This window comes from Episyrphus balteatus, chromosome 3 (assembly GCF_945859705.1).
Source record: "Episyrphus balteatus chromosome 3, idEpiBalt1.1, whole genome shotgun sequence".
Classification (NCBI taxonomy): domain Eukaryota; kingdom Metazoa; phylum Arthropoda; class Insecta; order Diptera; family Syrphidae; genus Episyrphus; species Episyrphus balteatus.
Genome location: NC_079136.1, coordinates 111340523 through 111361368, shown reverse-complemented (window position 1 = coordinate 111361368; position 20846 = coordinate 111340523). Strand labels below are relative to the sequence as shown.

Genomic DNA, 20846 nt, shown 5'->3' with positions numbered 1-20846 from the left:
AATTTATATTATTTTTTTTATTATTTTGATGTTATTTATTGAACTAAGAATTCTTACGTGATGGAATTTAGTCCACATAACATTCCTGCTAAGAAGCTTAAGTTTATCTGTTTAATTTCACCTTAAAAACCACAAAACAAAAAATATTTTTTAAATTCTAAAAGTCATTTTGTTCTGCCATAGCACCTATAAAAGCTACATGCTTATTACAATCCATCGAAACTTTCTTCAAAAGTGTTGGGTGAGGTGACTACACGAATAGTATTTTTTAAACCTTCCTCAACAACTATCTTAATTCCAAGAAATTCTATCAATTTCTTTTGCTAGCCCACTTTCAGTTCAAAAAGTATGACAAAGAAAATCTTCTTTCAAATTACCAACCTCTTAAAACCCAAAATTTGTTGTTTTTTTTAGGATAAAAATTGTCCTTTTTACACTTTTTCTCAATTAACAATTTTGTGGAATTAACTTTTGAGGCGCAGTGCCCACACGAGTGGATTTAATTTTTCCAAATTATTAATTAAAAAGGTCACTGTGGTCTATTATTACAATTATAAAACTGAAAAGATTTTTACACTGAACAAAAATAAATATTTTCATGGTTTTTGAGGTGAATAAAAAAATGCTTTTATAGTTTTTAAACTAAGCGTAGGATAGCGAAATAAAATCTTGGGCTATCCTGAGCTAACCTTGAGTAATCAAAACAAGTTGATTTGAAAAAAAAAAATAGCATTTGGAGTTGCTAACTTCACAAAGCCTGCTTTCAAGGCCTAAAGAATATATCCATTTGCAAGTTTGCAATAATCAAAAACACTCGCGACTGGCTCTTCTAATAAAATTAATTGTCTGGCATTTATGTAACTGGCTTATGTGTTAGATCATTTTTTCTATACTAAAACCTACTAATGTCGGGTTCACTCACAAAGACTTTTTTTTTACCCTTATTCGTTGACTTTTTTAATTAAACAAAACTTCATTTATCATCACTATCAGTCACATTTATTCGGTTGTTTTTTACTTATATCATAGATACACTAAATATAGTTAAATAATAATAGAAGCTTAACTTTAAACTATTTAAAAATATAATCCTAGCTTTTATTTAAATGCATTTTCAAGTCCCTCTGGGATAGAAACAACGTTTATTTAAATAATTATCTCGAGGCAAGTTTCACAAACTATGTACTATGTTTCATAAATTATAAATTATTAAATTATTACAAAGACAGACTTTTTTACTTAAAAATATACTAAATTCGTTGCCGTATTACATGGCTTCATGTACAGCCAATTTACTGAACCATGGTTCGGGCAGCATATCCCGATGTGTAGCCTGGACCCATTTGATTCATTTTAATCTTTTGTTCCATTTGAAGACGTGCAGCCAGGGTACAGATCTAGAAATAAAAAGTCAAGTAATCTTATCACAAAGTGCATTGTGTGCAAAACTTTGAAAGCAAAAAAAGTTATTTTTAAATACAAGAATGTTCTAATCTAAAATCTTCTATATACCGTCATTGTCGATTGCAAAAAATTTATTTTATAAAAAGTGAAAAGTATAGTCCGTAGGATATATTTATCGATAGATACAAATAAAACTTACAAAAGTCACGGCGATCGACAACAACAATCCCAAGAATCCAGCTACAACCAAAATATTTCTACAAGTTTCCTGTTCCGGTGTCATTTCAATTTCCCCCGGCATTATAACAGTATACTCAATATTCTCTTTGAATCTTGTAAATTCTGTCTTATTAGATGATTGATAATCTAATGCCCTCCGTTTCCTCCCATGTCCAGATGGTTCATAAATATCCATACAAAAATCAGGCTGACAATCACTAGGATCCATGCAGGCCTTAATCTGCGAATGAATCCAAAGTGTTGCTCGTTCCTTCATCGAACTCAATAAGAACGCTTCGAAATCTAGAAACACTTCATTGTGACGATCTCTGTAGCGAGCTGGCTGATGAGGTATAATTGTAGCAAAATCACGATTTCTACATCCATCACGAACAAGAGAAACTGCTCCCATTGCATGTGGAGCATCTGGATCTGGTGAAACTGTTACTTCCATAAGCTTTACATACTTCCAAACTGATGCAGCGCTTATTCTGGCACGAAGCTGAAGCTTAGTACCAATCGGTACAGCTTGATCAACTGGTAGTTCACTTGATGCTGGTGGGTCTTTCGTTGTGCTAACTGGTGTATTTGCACCACTTATTCGGGCAATAGGTGGAGCTTCTTTGTAAAGAGCTACTTCGTATTCCAATCGGCCGGGCGTTTCTTCAACTACACCAGATACTCGGGCTCCATGAGGACTAAAAATAAATAATTGTAAATTTAAGTTAAGAGCTCTTTCTTTTTTATTTTTTAAAGCAGCATGATGATTTTAAAAATTACAGATTACTCTCAGAAAGACAAAAGGAGAAGACTGTGCATCTTGAAAAATACCTGGAGTACATAAGACTTGGTTAAGTTGGGGTAAAACTGACAAAAAAGAATCTCAGTCTTTTACGCATAGGTAAGCATTTTTTTTAAATAATTTTTTGCAGTTTTTGGTTGAAAGTCTATTTTTGATTTTCAATTCATTGATACATTATGCATAGAATTTTTAAAAGTATTTAATTTCTTGTACGAGTACGTAGATATAAATCTTTGTTTAATGTTGAAATTTGGAAAATCCTACTGCACTGCGGATAGATTTGCAACAAAAAAAAGGTAGGGTTGGCTATGTTAAGTTGGCACCCCCAAATTCTAGTTTTTTTTTCGAACCTACTTGTTTCTATTTTTTTTCCACTAGTTTAAAACCGTGGTTTGTTTGCCCAGGATAGCCCAAATTTTATTTTTGCTATCCTACCATTACTTTAAATATTTTAAAAGCACTATTTTGTATTCACTTCAAAAAAAGTACGCATACACCACAGTGAACTTTTTTTTAATTTAGAATAAACATTTTTATCAAAAAACAAATGTTTTATGGTTTTTCCTATGGCCAGAACTGAACGAAATTGAAATGGGACCACATTGCAGCCATCAGCTTTTTAATACAAAAAGAACTAAAAATTAAATGGTGTTTTTATTTTTAATTTATTAAAATTAAATCAACAAAAAGAACTATCAAAATTGTTTCACTCAGTCCAAAGTTATGAGGTAACAAACACAAAATAAAAAAAACAAAAACCGACTTCATTTTTGGAAGTCGGTAACAAAGTAAATCCACTGATGGTGTGTTAATGGTATTTATTTGAATAAGAATTATTACTTGTTTGTATGTCAATATAATATGTCTGTTAAGAAGTTTATATTTCAACTTAAAAACCACAAAATACAACAAGTGTAAAAAGTTATTGATTTTGTTGGTTTGCTATATGAGGACCTAGAAAAGGTACATGCTTAGTATAATCTATCCAAACTTTTTTTCAAAAGAAACAACAAATATGAAAAGGTGTATGAGGTGATTTCTTTTTCAGTACACGAATAGTACTTTTTAAAAATTTCTCAACAAACCATAGTAATTCCAACAAATTCTATCAATTTTCTCTAGAGCCCGCTCTTGGTTCAAAAATTATGACAAAAAAAACTTTTTTCAAATTACCAACCTCTTAAAAATCAAAATTATTTATTTCCGTGTAAAAATTGTCATTTTTACTTTGCCGTTTTTTCTAAAAATGTACACATTTCTTGGTTATCCCCGTATAGCTCGTAAGCAGTTTAACAAATTTTAATCAAAATATATAGACAGATGTGTTTTATTAACCTTGTAAAAATTATATATGCACAAAATTTTTCACAAACATTTTGAGAAAAAAGCAAAACAAAAATTTATTTTACTCATTTTCTTCTGGTATCTTATAATTTAGTACTTATTTATTAAAGCAAATAAAATAACTCTACCCATTCCTTTATATCTTAAGACGAAGTAAGTGGGTTTGGCTTCATATCGTCGGCGTAAAGCAAAATTGTTCTAAATCCACTTTTTACCGAAAATGAGTAAATGATGTAGTTTTACTAATTTGCTCTTTCCGAATTTTAAAACCGTTTTTGTCAAAAAAATTTCATTCCGCATATTAATGGGACATTGAACAATAAAAACAGGGAAGCAGCCTTTTGAAAATGAGCCCGAGTATTCTTGATTGTTCTAAGTCCCATCATATTTTGTTCTTAGTCCACTTTTTATTTTAGGAAAAAACGTACTTGTATAGGAATTGTTCTATGTCCAATTTTGGGGTTTGGTTTTAAAAAATATTTAAAAATAGTATGCACCTACTAATGATGTAAACTTGTATATTTTATTCAAGAGAAATGAACCAACTTTATAAAACACATAACTTGAATGGCAAACGAGCAGAAAATTGTCGCTTTAAACCAATTTGAAACTTAAAAATCGTCTCCTGTAAAATTAGCTTTTTGTGACTTAGAACAATTTTGCTTTACGGCAACGATATGTATGTATAAGTATATCATAAAGGAGATAATGACGTTTAATTTTTTCTATGGTAGATATAATATGAAAAACAGTGAAACAGTTGAAGATATCTCGGGCAGTAAAAAAGATATCGGAAAGATTTAAACAGGTCTTGAAAGAAGGAAAACAGTTCTCATAGAAATCGTTACTCAATATGTTCAAACAATTTTAATTATATGAAAAAATAAAGTCCGAAGTACTCAAAAAAAAACTGCATAATTTTGTCTGGCTTCGTATTCGAGCTCAGCACACCGAAAACCTTCAGTAATATTATTGTTTCAGCAACAAAGAAAAAAGGTTTAATTTTGTTAACCAGTGATATCAACCTATGTGCTCTATATTTATTTAGTAGCAAGTTGTCCATTTCTTACAGTAAGTACCTACATTTAGGTGTATTAATTAGTAACTAGAATGTTGTCTTTTTGCCCATACGTGTCTAACTGATGACTACCACTGTCGTACCTGGGTAAAACGAATTTGGACTTAGGATGAAAAGAACTTTGTAATAAAAAACATAAAGAATAAAACAAAAAAAGTAAATATTATTCACTGTTCATTTTCCGACTTACAAGCTTCCCGCAAATCCTGCCGCTTTGTTTTCAATCACAGTTGGCTCCGGTGGCTTACACATTATAATAAGTTCTTGATCGGACTGCATCACAACACCCGGGAATTGTGGAAACCATATTCGCACATGAACAAAACCCTAGAAAAAGATTAATTCAATTTACACAATTTCAATTACTCTATGCAATTCTATCTTACATTTCTCTTAAGAACTCCACATCGGCTGAAATCCGTAATTTTCAAATTATAAGCCAATTCAGTTGGATCGTTGGGATCTTGCTTGATTGCGCAGTTGCGATCTGTCTCCGGGTTCACACTTCGATCATCGGCGAATAGGGGTGCCCCTTTAAAGCCAGCGGGTCGCTTTAACCGTGCCGTTATCAAATCATCAACATTTGACCCAGGCGCCGTTGAGAATGAGCACTGTATGTCACCAACTGTAAGATAATAGATCCACCAGGTGCGTGTGTGATAATTAAATTCAAAAGAAAGAGTACAAAGTGTGAATGCATTTCAGTTCAGAGAGAATGTTATGGAAAAAGTTGAAACAACAACCCAAGCTATCGAGCTATGGTACGGCTACCGTTAATTAGTTTTTGTGTTATGCTTGCATATACAAAGGTACAACATATCTGTCTTTCCCTCGGGACTGATACTGCTGCACTTACTCACCATCGTAATCTTGGGCTCTGCTGTATCCAATGATTGCCTGCAATTGTAAGAATGAATGCATAAGATACTAGAGTACATTATATGACGTTAGATAGGTTGGTCTTGGTATTTTTTCTTTTTTTTTTGTCTGATTTCATATCACTTTTCACTACGTGAGTTATAACCTAGTGATGTTCTTGTAAATTAAGTGCTCTTCGGCTACCTCTACTGTATGTCTACCTAATGCAAGTATCTTCACACTGCTGATATTTCTAAATATCCAATATCCAGGGTGGGATGTTCGTTTATCATTTAACATAACCTAAAAAAATAAGAATCTACCTTCGGGGAATTGGTGAAAGTATCTTGGAGTGCGGTCAGCCGCACAAAGTCGTATAGTGGGAGAGACAACTTAATGCGCCCAAAAAATGAATCGGCAAGTAGTTGCCATTCTCTTCCAGGGAATTTGTTCTTCTTACTCTGATGCTACTACTCACTCTGGTAGTCTGGTGTTCTGGATCTCTGATCTGGATTAATCTTTTGAATTGGCTATTGGTGGCCAGAACTGGATTTTTGTGTTTCATATTATTTTGAACTAGTGAAGTGAGGCAGAACGGAGAACGAACACAAAAGTTTCTGCTTCTGGGTTTGGGGCCAATGCAATTAATTGTGTCCGTTGGAATTTGAAACTCAGAATAAGTTCTTTTTTTTTTTTGTATACGAAAATGTTCAACAAACGCACACATATGGTCATGGAGATTGTTTGTTGTATTGAGACATTAGTATTGACCTGATTTGGAAATGCGGAGTATGTACAATGTACAAGAAGCTCGTTTGATAAAATATTTAAATGAGTAAGGAAGTTGGATAGATTTTTAATTCACATTATAATTGGGAGTTAAGGTTTTCTTTAGTTCTTGAAAAAGACTTAAGAAGTGAATGGACAGAAGTATTGCTAAGCCCTTACTTTTTAAATTCTAATAAGGTAAGGAGAAATATCTATAATAAATACATCTTGCCATGTACCGTGCTATATTTTCATTAGATATTTACCTTTCCTGTTGCATCATATTTTACGAAATTTTGGTGCACCAATGAACATTTCTGTACAAATTTGAATAAATATTAGTTCAGAACTTTTTTATCATTTTTGATATTCAGATCTGGATAGCTAAATAAATTTTCAAAAATATTTTGCAATTTTTCTAAAAAAATTGCTTCTTTAAACCTTCACCAACAAAAACTGTTAAATTCCTTAGTTTAAATGTAAAGTTATCAAATCCTGACATACCTAAACTTTATAGTGCTTAAATGGAAACAAAACAAAAAAAAAAAAAAACAAAATCTGTTTAATTGGTAATTCAATACCTTATCTAGCTCTGTAAAATTTTGCACTGAAAACAACAACAAATGATTGCTAAGGATAAACAAAAGTTTTTTATTGGTTGGTGTATAGAGAAATTTTTTTCTAAAACTATGCAGTTTTGAACCTTCAACAAAAAAAGGATTATTAATAATTATTAATATTATTATTATTTGTAGTTTTTCACAGCAAAAAATATTTACTCAGTAAAATACTAAGTACCAATAAAACATGGCAATTGTTAATCTAAGCTCAGTAAATCTCTTGCTTTGGATCAACTTTAAATACCTTGGCAAACAAAGTTTTTAGACTGAAATCGACTCTGATGAACTAAATAATTAATTTATTGGAAATAAGGATTATTGTACCGATTATAACCTATTTTTTTCAACGGCTTCAACCTCAAGTTGGATAATATTCTTTGTTCTTTGCAACCGATTCTACGAATCTGACGAGAAAAAGATGTTTTGAGTTTTTTTTATAGTTTTTCAAATTTCAAAAAGAATTCGTTTGAAATAAAGTTGAAATTAAGCTATTCTGGAAAGAAACTTAGAGGCATCTGGGTATTGAACTACTTTGCACTACCGAAAAGGTATCAACGTTGGTCAAAATCTTGATTTCTTAAGAGTTTCTATGTGAAAAAGGGACTTTTTATAACCGCCTTAGTGCCACACTCATAACGGAGATATAAAAAAATACGTAAATTTTCGCAAATACCAGCAAATCTCCGCCGTTATTCGTTATAATTTTTTGAGAATAACTAAAACCCAGTTTTATTAGAAACACAGAAAATTTCTTCAGAGTCGGGTTTTAGAAAATTGCAATAGGTATTGAGATACCCTATTTTTTTTTTACACGAAACCAATACCTACTAGTTCTATTTTTTTTTACACGAAACCAATACCTACTAGTTCTAATGCTATTTGTGATAGTTGTTAAAGTCACTTTGTGCTGCTTCATGGGCTTTAGAGCATACACTAAAGTGAAATGTGACTGTCAATTATCACAAATCGCCTTGGCAGATTCACCCAACACTTCGAATAATATGTTACATTTGTTTACTCTATCATAAGACCATGGATCTTGATAAATGAGAATAGATCATGTTAATATTACTAGGCAATTGGTAGAAGAAGTTAAAAACTTGTAAAGTCTCGGAAGTATTGTCTCCACCAAAGACGGAACTTAAAACACTATGTATGGCTTATTATTTTTACTATACCATAAAAGCCATCATCATCTAATTGGACATCTTAAAGAATTCTTCGTCAACCTACAACTACTTTATTTCGGTTTTAATTGTGTCTTGTCATTAATTGCACGGTGATTAAGTTTCCTGTTAGACTCTAATCAACTTAAATTTCTGTTCGATGCGATGATGACCATTATGATGGAACAATGCCAATAACTGTTACCAAAGTCCTCTAATACCACACACCATGTCACTTATTGTAGGTACTTCTGTCTCATTTCATATTGCCATTCTGCCAACTAACAAGAAGGAAGCGACCAGCAAACTCATCGAATGACATCTCGCCCATGGATTCAAGAATCGCATGCATCGATGCAACCTGTAAGAAAGACAATAGCTTGCTAGAATATGCTGGTGCTGGTGCTGGTGCTGCTGCCAATCCAGGTGGCAACATTGCGGTGGGGATATGTGAAAGGTATTTACAACTTCTTCTTGTTTGAACTAGCGCCGGTCTAATTCCTATGTTCTAAAGATGTTACACATTACGAAGAGTACATTTAGTAGTATAACTGACCGTTTCCTCTCCGTTATGCAACTTAATTCGCGATTTTGTTATTGCATCATTTCCACTTGGGTGCCAATGTCCGCCGCACTGCCGCATATCGGTTTCCACAAAAAAACAATAAAAAAAGCTAACACAGAAAATTCCTTGGAGTTGTTGGCTCAGATCGAAAAATAGAACATGACTTTGAAATTTTTTGTTTTCCTTATTTGTAGCCTGAACGCTTAACGCTCCTGTCATCGATTGAATTGTTTGATGCAATAACGTGTATAATTAAGCACTGATGTGGAGAAATTTTGTTGCTATTTTTTTGTTTTGTTTTTAGCCACCTAACAAATATTCTTAATTTCGTTTCTTTAATTTGTTAGCCAATAAAAAAGAGTAATTAATAAACACAAAAAAAGTAATAGAAGTAGGAACTTACAATTATTAAACTCATGATTATGATATTAAAACTGTTGATGGTGATTTGCATTTTTTTTTACTAATTGACACATATAGAGTCGACCGACTCGGATATTAAGTTAAAAGAGAATTGCAAGTTCTTGGAGATGACGATAAACCGTTTGAATGCAACTGATGTGCATCGATGCGACAACCAACAAAACAATGTGAACGGGGTGTTAAAATAAGTGGTGGTGGCGCGATTCGATTAAGTTCTCTTTTTTTAAACCTAGTAGGTAGGTATAGCTTCTATAAATTTATGAGAGAAATGAATATACATTTCGCACAAAAAAAAAAATGATTAATACGAACTGCATGAATGACCATGAGAGAATTTAATATGCATTTGCAGCGGGACTTCGGAACACTGACCCAATTTCACAGACTGGACATGAACATGGATTGGATATGCGAAGAGATATTTCGGTCAGAGATTGTTATTGGGAGTGCATTTAATAAACACATGTGGCGAAAATGTGTTGATGATAGTGAATGCAAAAAAAACAATGTTTTTATTGGGTCTAAGAACAAATGCTTGACGATTTAACTACTTACCAGGTAAGTGTAAATGATGTATAAATTGAGTAGAAATAACGCGAATAACACAGGGAAACGGAAACCAAAAAATTTAAATTTATTTTTTTATAATTTTCGTTGATCATACGTTAATCAATGGGAAAATGTTTAGGTACACTGTTATCATTCCAAATTTAAAATTAATTATTTCAAATTCAGCTCAATCGACAAAATTATTTTTCCTTTAATTAAAGAACGATCGAGAGCGTTTCCTGTCGTTATAAATTCCCGAAAATGAAAGAGATATTTTTAAAATGTGGTGTTTATTTGTGCTGTAGTTTTATTAATTACATATTTTTATTTATTTATTTTTTATTTTAAAATCAAAAATTTTTCACAACATTAATTTCTAAAAGCAAGTTTTAGCAACTCGTTTTGTTTTGAAAAAAAATGATGTTCATCGGGCTCAAATTAGTGACATTATTTGTTAAGTTGCCACAATATTTTGATATTTTGAAGATATTTTGAAACATTCTTGGCAACTCAACAATTAAAATCAATAAATTTGAGCGTGATGATAGTTTTCAAACTGAAACGCGTCACTTAAACTTAATTTTTAAAACAAGTGTTTTGAAAAATTTAAAAATAGGTAAAACCAAAAAAAAAAATGAACCTCGTAAATTACAAAAAAAATTATTTCTATACCAAATTCAAGCAAATCCATCCAACCGTTCAGGTTCTAGCTCAGTGTAGGTACAAATGGACAAAGACGAACCGATCGCGATGCACAGACCAACCGACGGACGATGTGTCGAAAACCACTTTTTAAAATCTCAATCATTTTTCGACATGAAACTATTAATTGCCCTATAGAGCAAGCAAGAATCTATACTGTGTCCAATGGTTATAATAATAATCCAAGAAAAAAAATGATATAAGTGCAGAAAATAAGATCCTTACTATTAGAATACGATTTTATAAAAAAAAACTTAGTCGATCACTGTGGCGTATGCGTAACCTTTTTTTTAACTAACGCATAGTTAAAACTGATTTGGTTATACGTTGATAGTTGAACATAACGGTTTATGTTCTACTTTTTTCTCTTCGAAAATTGTCACATATGTAAATACATTTGTGTAGATTAAAGCTCCAAAGTATAAATATAATTAATTTATACTATTTAACTTATAGAAATATTTATTGTGGGACTTATAAAGGTAGGCACTTCGATGCATGCTTGAATTGCTTCTTGATAGAATTCAAAACAAATAAATTGTGATCTAATTTTTGTTTACATTTGTTTATATTAAGCGCAACCTACAAATCATGCTCTACTTGCATTTATCATCAAAGTTCAAAATTAGAGCAAACCACATTACCCTTTAGTAGATTATATACATAGTTCTTATGCCTTTCAAGATATCGAAAAGAAAAATATATCTTGCTGTTCTTGTTAACCTTCGATTTCATTAAAGTAAGCGAACCAAAAAAAGTAGAATGCAATTTTTTTCTGTCCGCCAAAGGCTGTAATCTTTTTATAGTGTTCCGTATATAAAGGTACCTTACTTGCTCTCATCAATATCACAAGTAGTCATTGAACTTCATACAATAGATAACTCTGTTCCCTTCTTTTGTCTAATGCAACAAAATCAGTTCACAATGAATTTTATATTGTGCTAAAAATCGGTTGCACTTCTTTTACTGCAGGTGCTTTGAAATTATGGCAACAAATTATAGAGCAGGAATATTCACCAATGGGTAAAAGGTTTTGTGGTGTTGCATTTACTGTGGAGCTTTTTGTAAAATATTATAAGGTGTTTAGTGTTTATCCTTTTGAGCTTAATAAATAATGAAAATGTGTTCCTCAAAAGCATTGAAATGTTAAAGATTGGATTAGATCCAGTTGGATAATTACGATCAAAATAGCTTTAAAATTCAGTATGCTGAGGCTTAGTATTTTGTTGTGGAAGGGGGGAAGGGGGATTGAAGTCATTTAAATGCATCCAATTCATTTCAATCTATTTTCATATTCTAATATAAATTTTAGTTTATTTTTTACACAAAAATCAATTTAAATTTTTTTTTTATTTAAAATATTAAGTAATTTTGAAAGTTATCGAATACAAGTTATTGAATACAAAATTAGATTAATGAATAAATGGATTTAAAATTTTGTATCTATAATATGTCTTTAGTTGTTAATGTTAGGGGTTTCAAAAATGAATGCATTGAGGATCGTTCAAAAATTGAATAAATAATGTTAAGCACTTTCATCGATTAATCAATCTTTCTACTCATGAAAGAGATCGATTTTTCTTTATTCGGAACTAAAGTTTTCAAGTCTCTCAACTCCTTTTTCCTTGTATGTTTTTTTTCAATAAAGAATTGTTATTCTATGAATAGTTTCCACTCCCTTGATGGAATTGTTTTTACTTAGAGGAACATGACAGCACGATAACAATAAGAGTTAAACGCTGCAAACTTAGTTTGCTTTGGGTGGTCTGGTAAGATTTCGAAGGAATTCATCTTTCAGTGTAATTTTACTCTTTTGACTGAATTTAAAACAAAATAAAAATTAACTAAAATCAATTAACAAAGTATTACTGTTTTCATAATGTATTTAGTTCAACTTTAGGTGAACTGTGGGCTATATATGGGTCTTAAAATTAAAAAGCACAAAAGCGAGCATTTTCAAACTTAATTTGTGATGGCTTCAAAGAATGAAAAATTAAGAAGAATGAAGCAGAAAGCTAAGTTTTTGGTTCAAAACATATATTTGTTACAATTCAATTTGTACTTTTGCAAAAAGTGGGCTATGTTCTATGTAGCATGTAGCTAAGCCTTTACTCATTTTTTTTTTCTATTTCTCATGATTTTTTTTACTTAGTTCAATGCATGTATTTGCTTACAAAAACGGGAGTGTCGGGATTTGACAGGATTTTAAAAAGCGGGATTGAAATTGATCGGGAATTTAAATAAACGGGATTTTAGAACACGGGATTAAAAAAAATCGGTATTTTGGATTTTAAAACTTTTTTCGGGATTTTTAGAAATCGGGATTTGAAAAAGCGGGATTCCGATACGCTCCCATTTATTTTGTATTCTTTAGCCGTGTTTTATTGGTACTCAGTGTTTTACTGAGTAAACATTTTATGCTGTAAACAACAACAATTGATTACTTTTATACATTTATTAATAATCCTTATTGTTTAAGGGTCAAAAATTTATAAGTTTAGAAAAAAAACTTCTCTGTAAACCAACAAATAAAAAACTTTAGTTTATCCTTAGCAATCATTTGTTGTTGTTTCCCGTGCAAAATTTTACTGAGCTAAATACTGAGTTACCAATAAAACACGGCTTTTATAGAAAAACATTACTCCAAGGTATTGGCAATTTCTTTTTCTTGTCCTCTTGTCAATTTTTGATAAGAAAACATAGACTTTTGAAGCCATTTGCAAACACTAAGGGACTAAGGCACATTCACATTATGGTAATACTTTTGAGTTACCCTGTATTTTATTTTTTCTGGAAAACGCTTTTATTTATTTTTTTTAATTTTAACTTAATTCCTGTAAGGAAATGAAATACATAAGGGTAAGAGTTTTCTGTTGAAATTTTTCTTAGGGTCAATTTTTCAATAGTCAGATAAACCTCAGATAGAGTTTATTCCTAAAAATTTCTGTTTTTTTTATATTGACATTACAGTAAAACCCGGATAAGTACCTCACCTTAAATGCATGGTTTTGTTAGGCACTAAAGCGGGTAAGTTACTTACAAGAACCCGCTTAAGTGCTCATAGGCACTTATCTCTATATTTACTTAAAAATAAAAAAAAAAACATGTTTGATTATTAAAAACAGAATCTTCACAAACAAAATAACTTTGAAAGTTTAAAATAATTAGCTAGTTAGTTTCTACTTTTAGTAGAATTTTTGAATCTTAAAGCGCTTTAGCAAATGAAGTTTTTCTTACTGCTGAAACTTGTTTCAAATGTGTACTTAAAAGAATTTCCTGCAAGTAAATTCAATCATAACTATTTGAAATAGAAGGAAGTTAAGCGGGAAAAGCAGTTAAGCGAAAGGTACTTAAAAGATGAGTTTTATATGAAAAAATCCTTAAAATTTTGGTTCTAAAAAACAAAGGCACTTATGCGGGTTAGGCACTTAAGCGAGAGGCACTTATCCGGGTTTTACTGTATTCGTTTGATAGGCTAACTGATGATTGAAAAATCACAGGGCTTAATGTTTTGTTTCTAAGGAAATTAGATTTATCAATAATTAAGGATGTCAAAACCAAAATTCAAAAATGCTAGCATCTTGGATTAGGGCGATTTATCGACTTCAGCTGTTGTGCGTCTATGGTCAAGTACATTCCACTCTTACACAATACAAATTCGAATTGTAAAAAATTGACTGAAATTCGTATGAAAACAACAGAAAACTCTTAAGCAACACAAATAGGTGAAAAATTAATGTCCTCTTATAGTATTCATAATACATAAAACAAAATTATCGATTTGGGCCATCAACAGTCACTATCACCTTAATCAATTGTATGTATTACTGGTGTTTCTTAAAAACCTTCGATTAAAAAAATATGATGCTCTCGATAGTATAGACCAAAATCCATCAAGTTAAGTGATGCTCCAGGTAAATCAGGTAAATATAAAATAAAAAATGCAGATAGGGTTTAAGTAACTGATGCATTTGCTGGCATTGGTATTTACTTAATTACTGACCACACTTAGCATCAAACAAATTTATATTGTCAAACCACTCTGGATTACATCTCAAAATCCTATTTTGGAGACCTTTTAGTGATCATGTAATTACCCTTTGGATTATACACGGACCTGTTGCCGACTGTGACTGCAAAGTAGATAAAGGTATAGGTACCATAACTATATGTATATGCAAAAACAATGCAAACATATACACTGCGCACTGAACACGAATGATGCGTCTTGCAAATAAATTATAAAGCAGATCGGAACGAATCAGCCAGCGTACATGAACTTCCGCAAAAGGTAAAATTAGATTTCACATGCGTATCTCTAGCAAAAAGAGAGGATTGATACCAAGCCCAACTAGCTACTAACATTTTTTTATGCAGGTATGCAGGTACTTTAATTGCTATACAAGGAATACCACTTTCAATGAAATTTATTACTTTTTCCTTTTGGCACGGTTCTAATGGAGTTTTAAGTTTTTTTTTTATTTTATTTTTCATTAGTTGCCGAACTTATAGACAACGTTTACGGTGGCGACATTTCCATTTGACAGGAATCTTCTCTTTTGCCGACTTTTTAACAGCTATCGGCAATTGCATCTTAGAGATTCCACCATTCTCTCTATTTTGTTATGACATCCTACAATCCCCAAGACCCAAGTGCTATCTCCACTGTCAAACGATGTAAGCCAAACAGCATTTCACGGATAGAACTGTTAAAATTGCTGAAAAGTTAGTTCTCTGCAAGCAAATTATATATGTTCATGTGGAAAACTAGCAAAATGGTTTTGAACTTGTTCAACTTGATGGTAGAATAGTGAAGAGTCTGACAAAGTGGGAGGGGATAGGGGGCGCTGACGAAGATGATGATGGGTGGTGGGTTGGTTAGTGTGCCATGTGGAGTGTGCCATGTTGACGTTTTTGTTTTTTTCTATTATTTGGTTGTATTTCTTGTTGCGATTTCGCGCCCGGTTCACCTTGTCGTTTGGTTTACTGTGGCAAAGTGCGAGTGGGTAAATAGAATTGGCAGCATTGCCTTTAGGCGGTATTGGGATTGGGATATTCGAAATGGGTCACTGGAGCTGATTTTACGGTTCGAATGCGGAGAGAGAAATTCTTAAGATAATGATTGTATAGAGGCGGGCATAGCAAAATAAAATATAAAATACAACTGTCAGACTATAGCACAAGAATATTATAATCTTTTTTCTTTGGTTCTCAGAAAAAAAAAATGAAGAACCCAATTATGCTTCTGCTTAGTGGTGATGACAAGTTTTGTTGATTTTCTAGAATACATATTATGAATGAGCGGTGTGTGGCGAAGAGATGCTCCTCAAACATTATGTAAACGTTGATTTACACCTGACAAGATAATTGACAATTATGGTTGTTCTACCTTCTCTTTTTCTGTCAAGGTGATTAAATAAAATGAATATTGTTTGCATTGTGTGACGTTGCTGGTGGACACTTTGAGAATTCAAGAATGCATTTTTTTTAAATATGTTGTGAGAAATAAAATTAAAGATAGTAATTGTACTACTAAAACTTAGCAGAGGAAATATGTCAAAAAGACCATTGATTCAAAACGTTCCAAAGCAGAGAAAAAGGTGTGCTTATACAAAAATAATAGATCATAGTTTTGTAGATGTTTAGCTAGCAAAGGTCACAGCCTCTAAATCTTGCCGGGTGACTTCCTTTACAATTGTCACACGTCACGCCGCTGTATACTTGCTATAAAACTGCAGAAATGGTAGAGGATTGAAAATTTAGCTACATCACGTCCAAAAAAACTCTGTCATCGACGTTTTACAAATTCATTCATATCATTTGGTATTGAAAATTGTTTTTTTGTTTTAAATATTTATTTTATTTTTTTCGAAAATTATTAAAAACAAAAAATTAATTTGTATGTTCTTTTTTTCTTTGAATTTCAAGAAAATTCATTGATCGAATTTGAAAATATTGATTTTTCAAAAGAAAAAAGTTTTAATTTTTAAAAAAATCCAAAATTGATATTTTAGAAATTTAGTTTTAATTTTGGATAAAATCAGTAAAATGGGTTACGAAAAAGTCATAAATCAAAAAAACAATTCTAAGACTGGTCCCGTTATTAACAGTTAAGTTTTTTAGTAGGACCTTTTTTTCAGCAGAATAGGTGCGTTATTTTTTAATTAAAACCGTTGAAGCCATTAAAAAAAAACAGCTTTTTCCATTAATCCGATTGGAAAATATTGATTTTTCAAAAAAAAATTAATTTTTATGAAAAATCAAAAATTGATATTTTAAAAATTTAGTTTTGTTTTGGATAAAATCAGTAATATGGGTAACGAGAAAGTCAGAAATCAAGACTGGCCCCGTTATTAACAGTTATTTTTTTTTTAAGTAGGACCTTTTTTCAGCAGAATACGTATTTTTTTAGAGCCATTTTTGAAAAAAAAATAGCTTTTTCCATTTTTGGCAATATACCTATAGCAAGTTCTGCTAATTCAAGTTCAAAAATCATGGAAAAACGAAACGGAATAAAAAAACTTTTGACTAATGGTTCCATCACATACAAAAGTAAAAGGCTGAAGAACGCATATGTGAAAAACTATAAATGCATTTTCAAGGATTTATTTTTGTTTTCTAACGTAGAATATCGGATTATTGAATTTGTATAATGAAGGTAAATGTTTGTGTTCAACTTTTCAGAAAATTCCCTGCTCCATCTAAAGTCGTCGTCACACAGAGAGTGATTTTAACGCTGCGTTAGAATTTTCATACTTTTTAATATACACTAGCCCAAAAAATTAAGGGAACAAAAAAATATCGTGATTTTTTTAGTGATTTTCGATAAGCTGTATCTCAGTAAAAAATAATCGCACCATGACAAAATAAAAAGCATATGAAAGCTCTATTCTTCTAGTTTAGGACTAAGAGCGGAATTCATAGTCGTCACTCAAGTTGAGAAATATCTTAAGCACTCGCTCAAGCGAATCCTTATTCATAGTCTTCATTGGAGTCGAAATTTTTCTGAAGTGAACCTCTGAGGAGGCCTTTTTACATGAGGAAACGCTTAAGTTTTTTTCAGTCAATTGACATTAAAACGCAAGTGTCATTGCGAGAGTTTGTTTTTTTGTATTTAACAATTGAAATTTGTACTTATTTTATAATAAAATAAATGAATAGCGAATATTTGTTTGAGTTTATTTATTTCTAAATATTGTTTAATCGCGACAAATCAAACCGAAGTTGAATTATTAAAAAAAATGTTTATTTTTTATGACAGTTAATTCAAATCAGTCAAATTTTCGAGTTTGAGAAAAAATTTTCCTCAAGACAAGATTTTTCTTTACTCAAGTGAAAGCCCTATTTTCAATTCCCTTGAGCGACTGCTTGAAATATTTCTCAACTTACTGGAGTTGAGAAAAATCTTAACTTGAGTAACGACTATGAATTCCGCTCTAAATGTTAAAATATTTTCTTTCTAACGGTAAAATAGCTAAATCGTTGGAACTGTTCAAAAACCAACATTTTCCAATTTTTTTTGTTTTTACTTTTCTCTTAAGAAAGTGGGAAAATTATTTCTGATAAAATGATTATTATTTTTAGAAAGGATAGTTATTTGGCTTTAAGATTCATTTTGTTTCAAACTTCTACGGTTGTTTTTAGACTGCAATATCAGTCATCAAACCAAAAAACATACTTTTGACTTTGACTATCAATATCTCAACAACGGATCACTGGTACAGAATATTCAAGGACACATTTAAAAACTTCATTCAATTTTCTACAAAGGAATTAAGTTTGCTTTGTTAAACAAAATATTTTCTTATTTTTGAGATTAATTTAGAAAAGCTATCAAAATAGGCATTTTTACGGTTTTTTAAAAAATTTACCGCTATTTTATTTCTATGGGTTATAAGATTAAACTAAGGCTTATTGAAGTTTAAAATACTTGAAATTAATTTGCAAAGTTACAGATTTATTCATTGAACAGTTTTTCTGTTGTGAGCGTTTGAACTTTTGAGATGAAATAAAACACCATATTTCTGCAGGTCTAAATGACTTACTTGATAAATATCGTTTGAGTTTTAGATAAACCAAGGAAAAACAAAAAATTTTCAAACTTAGGAAAAATATCTAAAAATGGTATAAAAAGCTTTTTTTCAAAATTTAACTTAATCGTTGGTTTATTTTAAATTTAAACGATGTTCAAATAAACTCAAAAGCATTTGATTTTGCTCATAAAAAAATTGAAAGAAGGAAGTATATATATAATATTTTTATTTATATATAACATTTTTCGATTTTAACTTTGAAATTTCTTAAAGGTTTTTCTACAAAAATTTTACCCTCAAAAACTACCTTTTTCTTTTTGGTGTCCAGTACCATTTATTTTGGTCCTAAAAATATTTCCAAAAAAATTTAGTTAATTTATTTAAAGAAATTAAGTGTGGAAATAATTGTATTCTTTTAATTAGATGATGGACTAATCAAAATTTGATATCTGAGATGTGCAAATAAAAACTAAAAAAATTAAAAAAATAAATAAATTTTGAAGTGATAATTGAGACTCGTAAAATGAAACAATGAATCAAATTTTAAATACCTGAAACCAACCCATATAACGAAGAATTTATAATTCAGAATGTTAATTATAAGGTTTTAAACAAACTAAACTTACCATTATTGCTCCTATAAACCCAAGTTTTTTAATCCAATTAACTTTGTAATGGTTCATTTTTGCTCAAATAAAATTTTTAAAAATTAGACTTAAGTAAATAACTGTAATACACTTTTGGTATTCTATTTTCTTTTCAAATAACACTTTTCAATCCACTTTTTCATTAATATGTTAGCTTGGTGTATTTATGCTTCACGTCCCTTTATTTTTTTTTTTTTTTTTTAATTTTTTAAGTGGAACCCACAACGGTAAGTAATTTTAATCCAAAATGCAGTCATAATATCAAAGTTATTGTTCCGGATATCATGAGATCGCGAGAAGAAAATCAAACACAACAAACCGCTTCAAGAGCAAATTTCAAAATGAATCAAAGATGATCGCTGGATTATCATTTGTAGCCAGCCAAAGTCTATTTTCTTTTCAGAGAATTTTCCATTCCAAAGAATTTTCCACTTTCCAGAAGCACAAAATGCACCAACAGAATACGAGTAGCACCACAGAGGAATACAACATTCACCTGTCTATTGGATTTTCTATTGAGACTTTGGAGAGTCACCTTTGAGTGTTCTAACGTACATTAGATGTGAAAAATGAGAACTTACAACAACAATAAAGAACAGGCAGACGGTGTAGTAGTGGAAATCTAACTATCTAATGCTACACCTCTTGAGAATTTAAGTGCCACTGGTAGTAGGCACAAGGCACTTTTCCAGCTTTTTTCTTCTTCAATCTTTCACTTGATTTTTAGAACACCACAATATAAAAAAAGATATTTAAGGAGAGAGCAAACCCAAAGGAATATACTGAGCGCGTGAGAATTTCAATGCATTATTGAAGATAAAATGGGCGTTAAAATTTAGAAAAAGCGATAGACAATACAATAGGTCGTGAGTTGCTTTTTCCATGGTTGTCGTCTATATCGATGGTGACAACTTGGAGTTCTACGATTTAGTATCTCTATTGATAAATCAATTAAATTTGTAACGTTAAGACGTTTTTGTTTTGTTGTGTTTTTTTTCTTGACGCCAGCTATGAAAAGAGAAAGGACTTGCTTTTGCGCGAATTGAGTTAATCCATAGCCAAAAGTCACGAAATATCAAAAAATGTCCCGAAGATTTCCGACAGTTTATAAATAATGATGATGATGGAATGAGTGGATAGGTCGTGGCATTTGAAATAAACATTATGCATATTATGATGGAATAATATTGAAAAGAATGATTGCTAATTATTGTTGTTGAAGTTAAAGTTTCACTTCGAATGTGGTAACATATAATTTGTATACTTTTTTGAGCTCATAATATGACATATTATTGTGGTCCTCGATAACTTTTACTGTGCTTATTTTTGGTAAGCTCTGCTACATCCTCTGACCGGAAAAGAAATTAAACTTAAATTGGTACTATCGTGGGCAAAAAAGAAGCTGTAAGAACGCAGTTCAAAAGATATTAATTACCTATATGTAACTGTAACAGGGATTTTAAAAATCAACTTTTAGATCTGAAATAATTATTTTACTTTTGTGAGATTTTATCTTTTTCTTGAGTGTTGTTGCAGTAAAATTCATCAATTAAAAACAAAAATGTGTAATTTTTCCAAAGGTACACTATGGAATGCATAAATTTCAAATTTCGTCATTCCGAATTTTTGTTTACAAAAGTTTTGATAGTACCCAAGTATCTTTTAAAG

The 20846-nt window shown here is 31.0% G+C and overlaps 1 protein-coding gene across 1 annotated transcript; it reads right to left on the bottom strand.

The window, feature by feature from the left end:
• Positions 1-988: 988 nt before the first annotated feature.
• LOC129915923 (uncharacterized) lies at positions 989-20299 on the bottom strand. Its single transcript, XM_055995630.1, has 6 exons — positions 19158-20299; positions 5708-5744; positions 5234-5472; positions 5038-5174; positions 1604-2321; positions 989-1397 (listed from the first exon to the last, which is right to left on the bottom strand). Exons 1-6 carry the CDS (start codon positions 19212-19214, stop codon positions 1293-1295), a joined length of 1293 nt encoding a protein of 430 aa, XP_055851605.1. The 5' UTR covers positions 19215-20299; the 3' UTR covers positions 989-1292.
• Between the last annotated feature and the right edge of the window lie 547 nt (positions 20300-20846).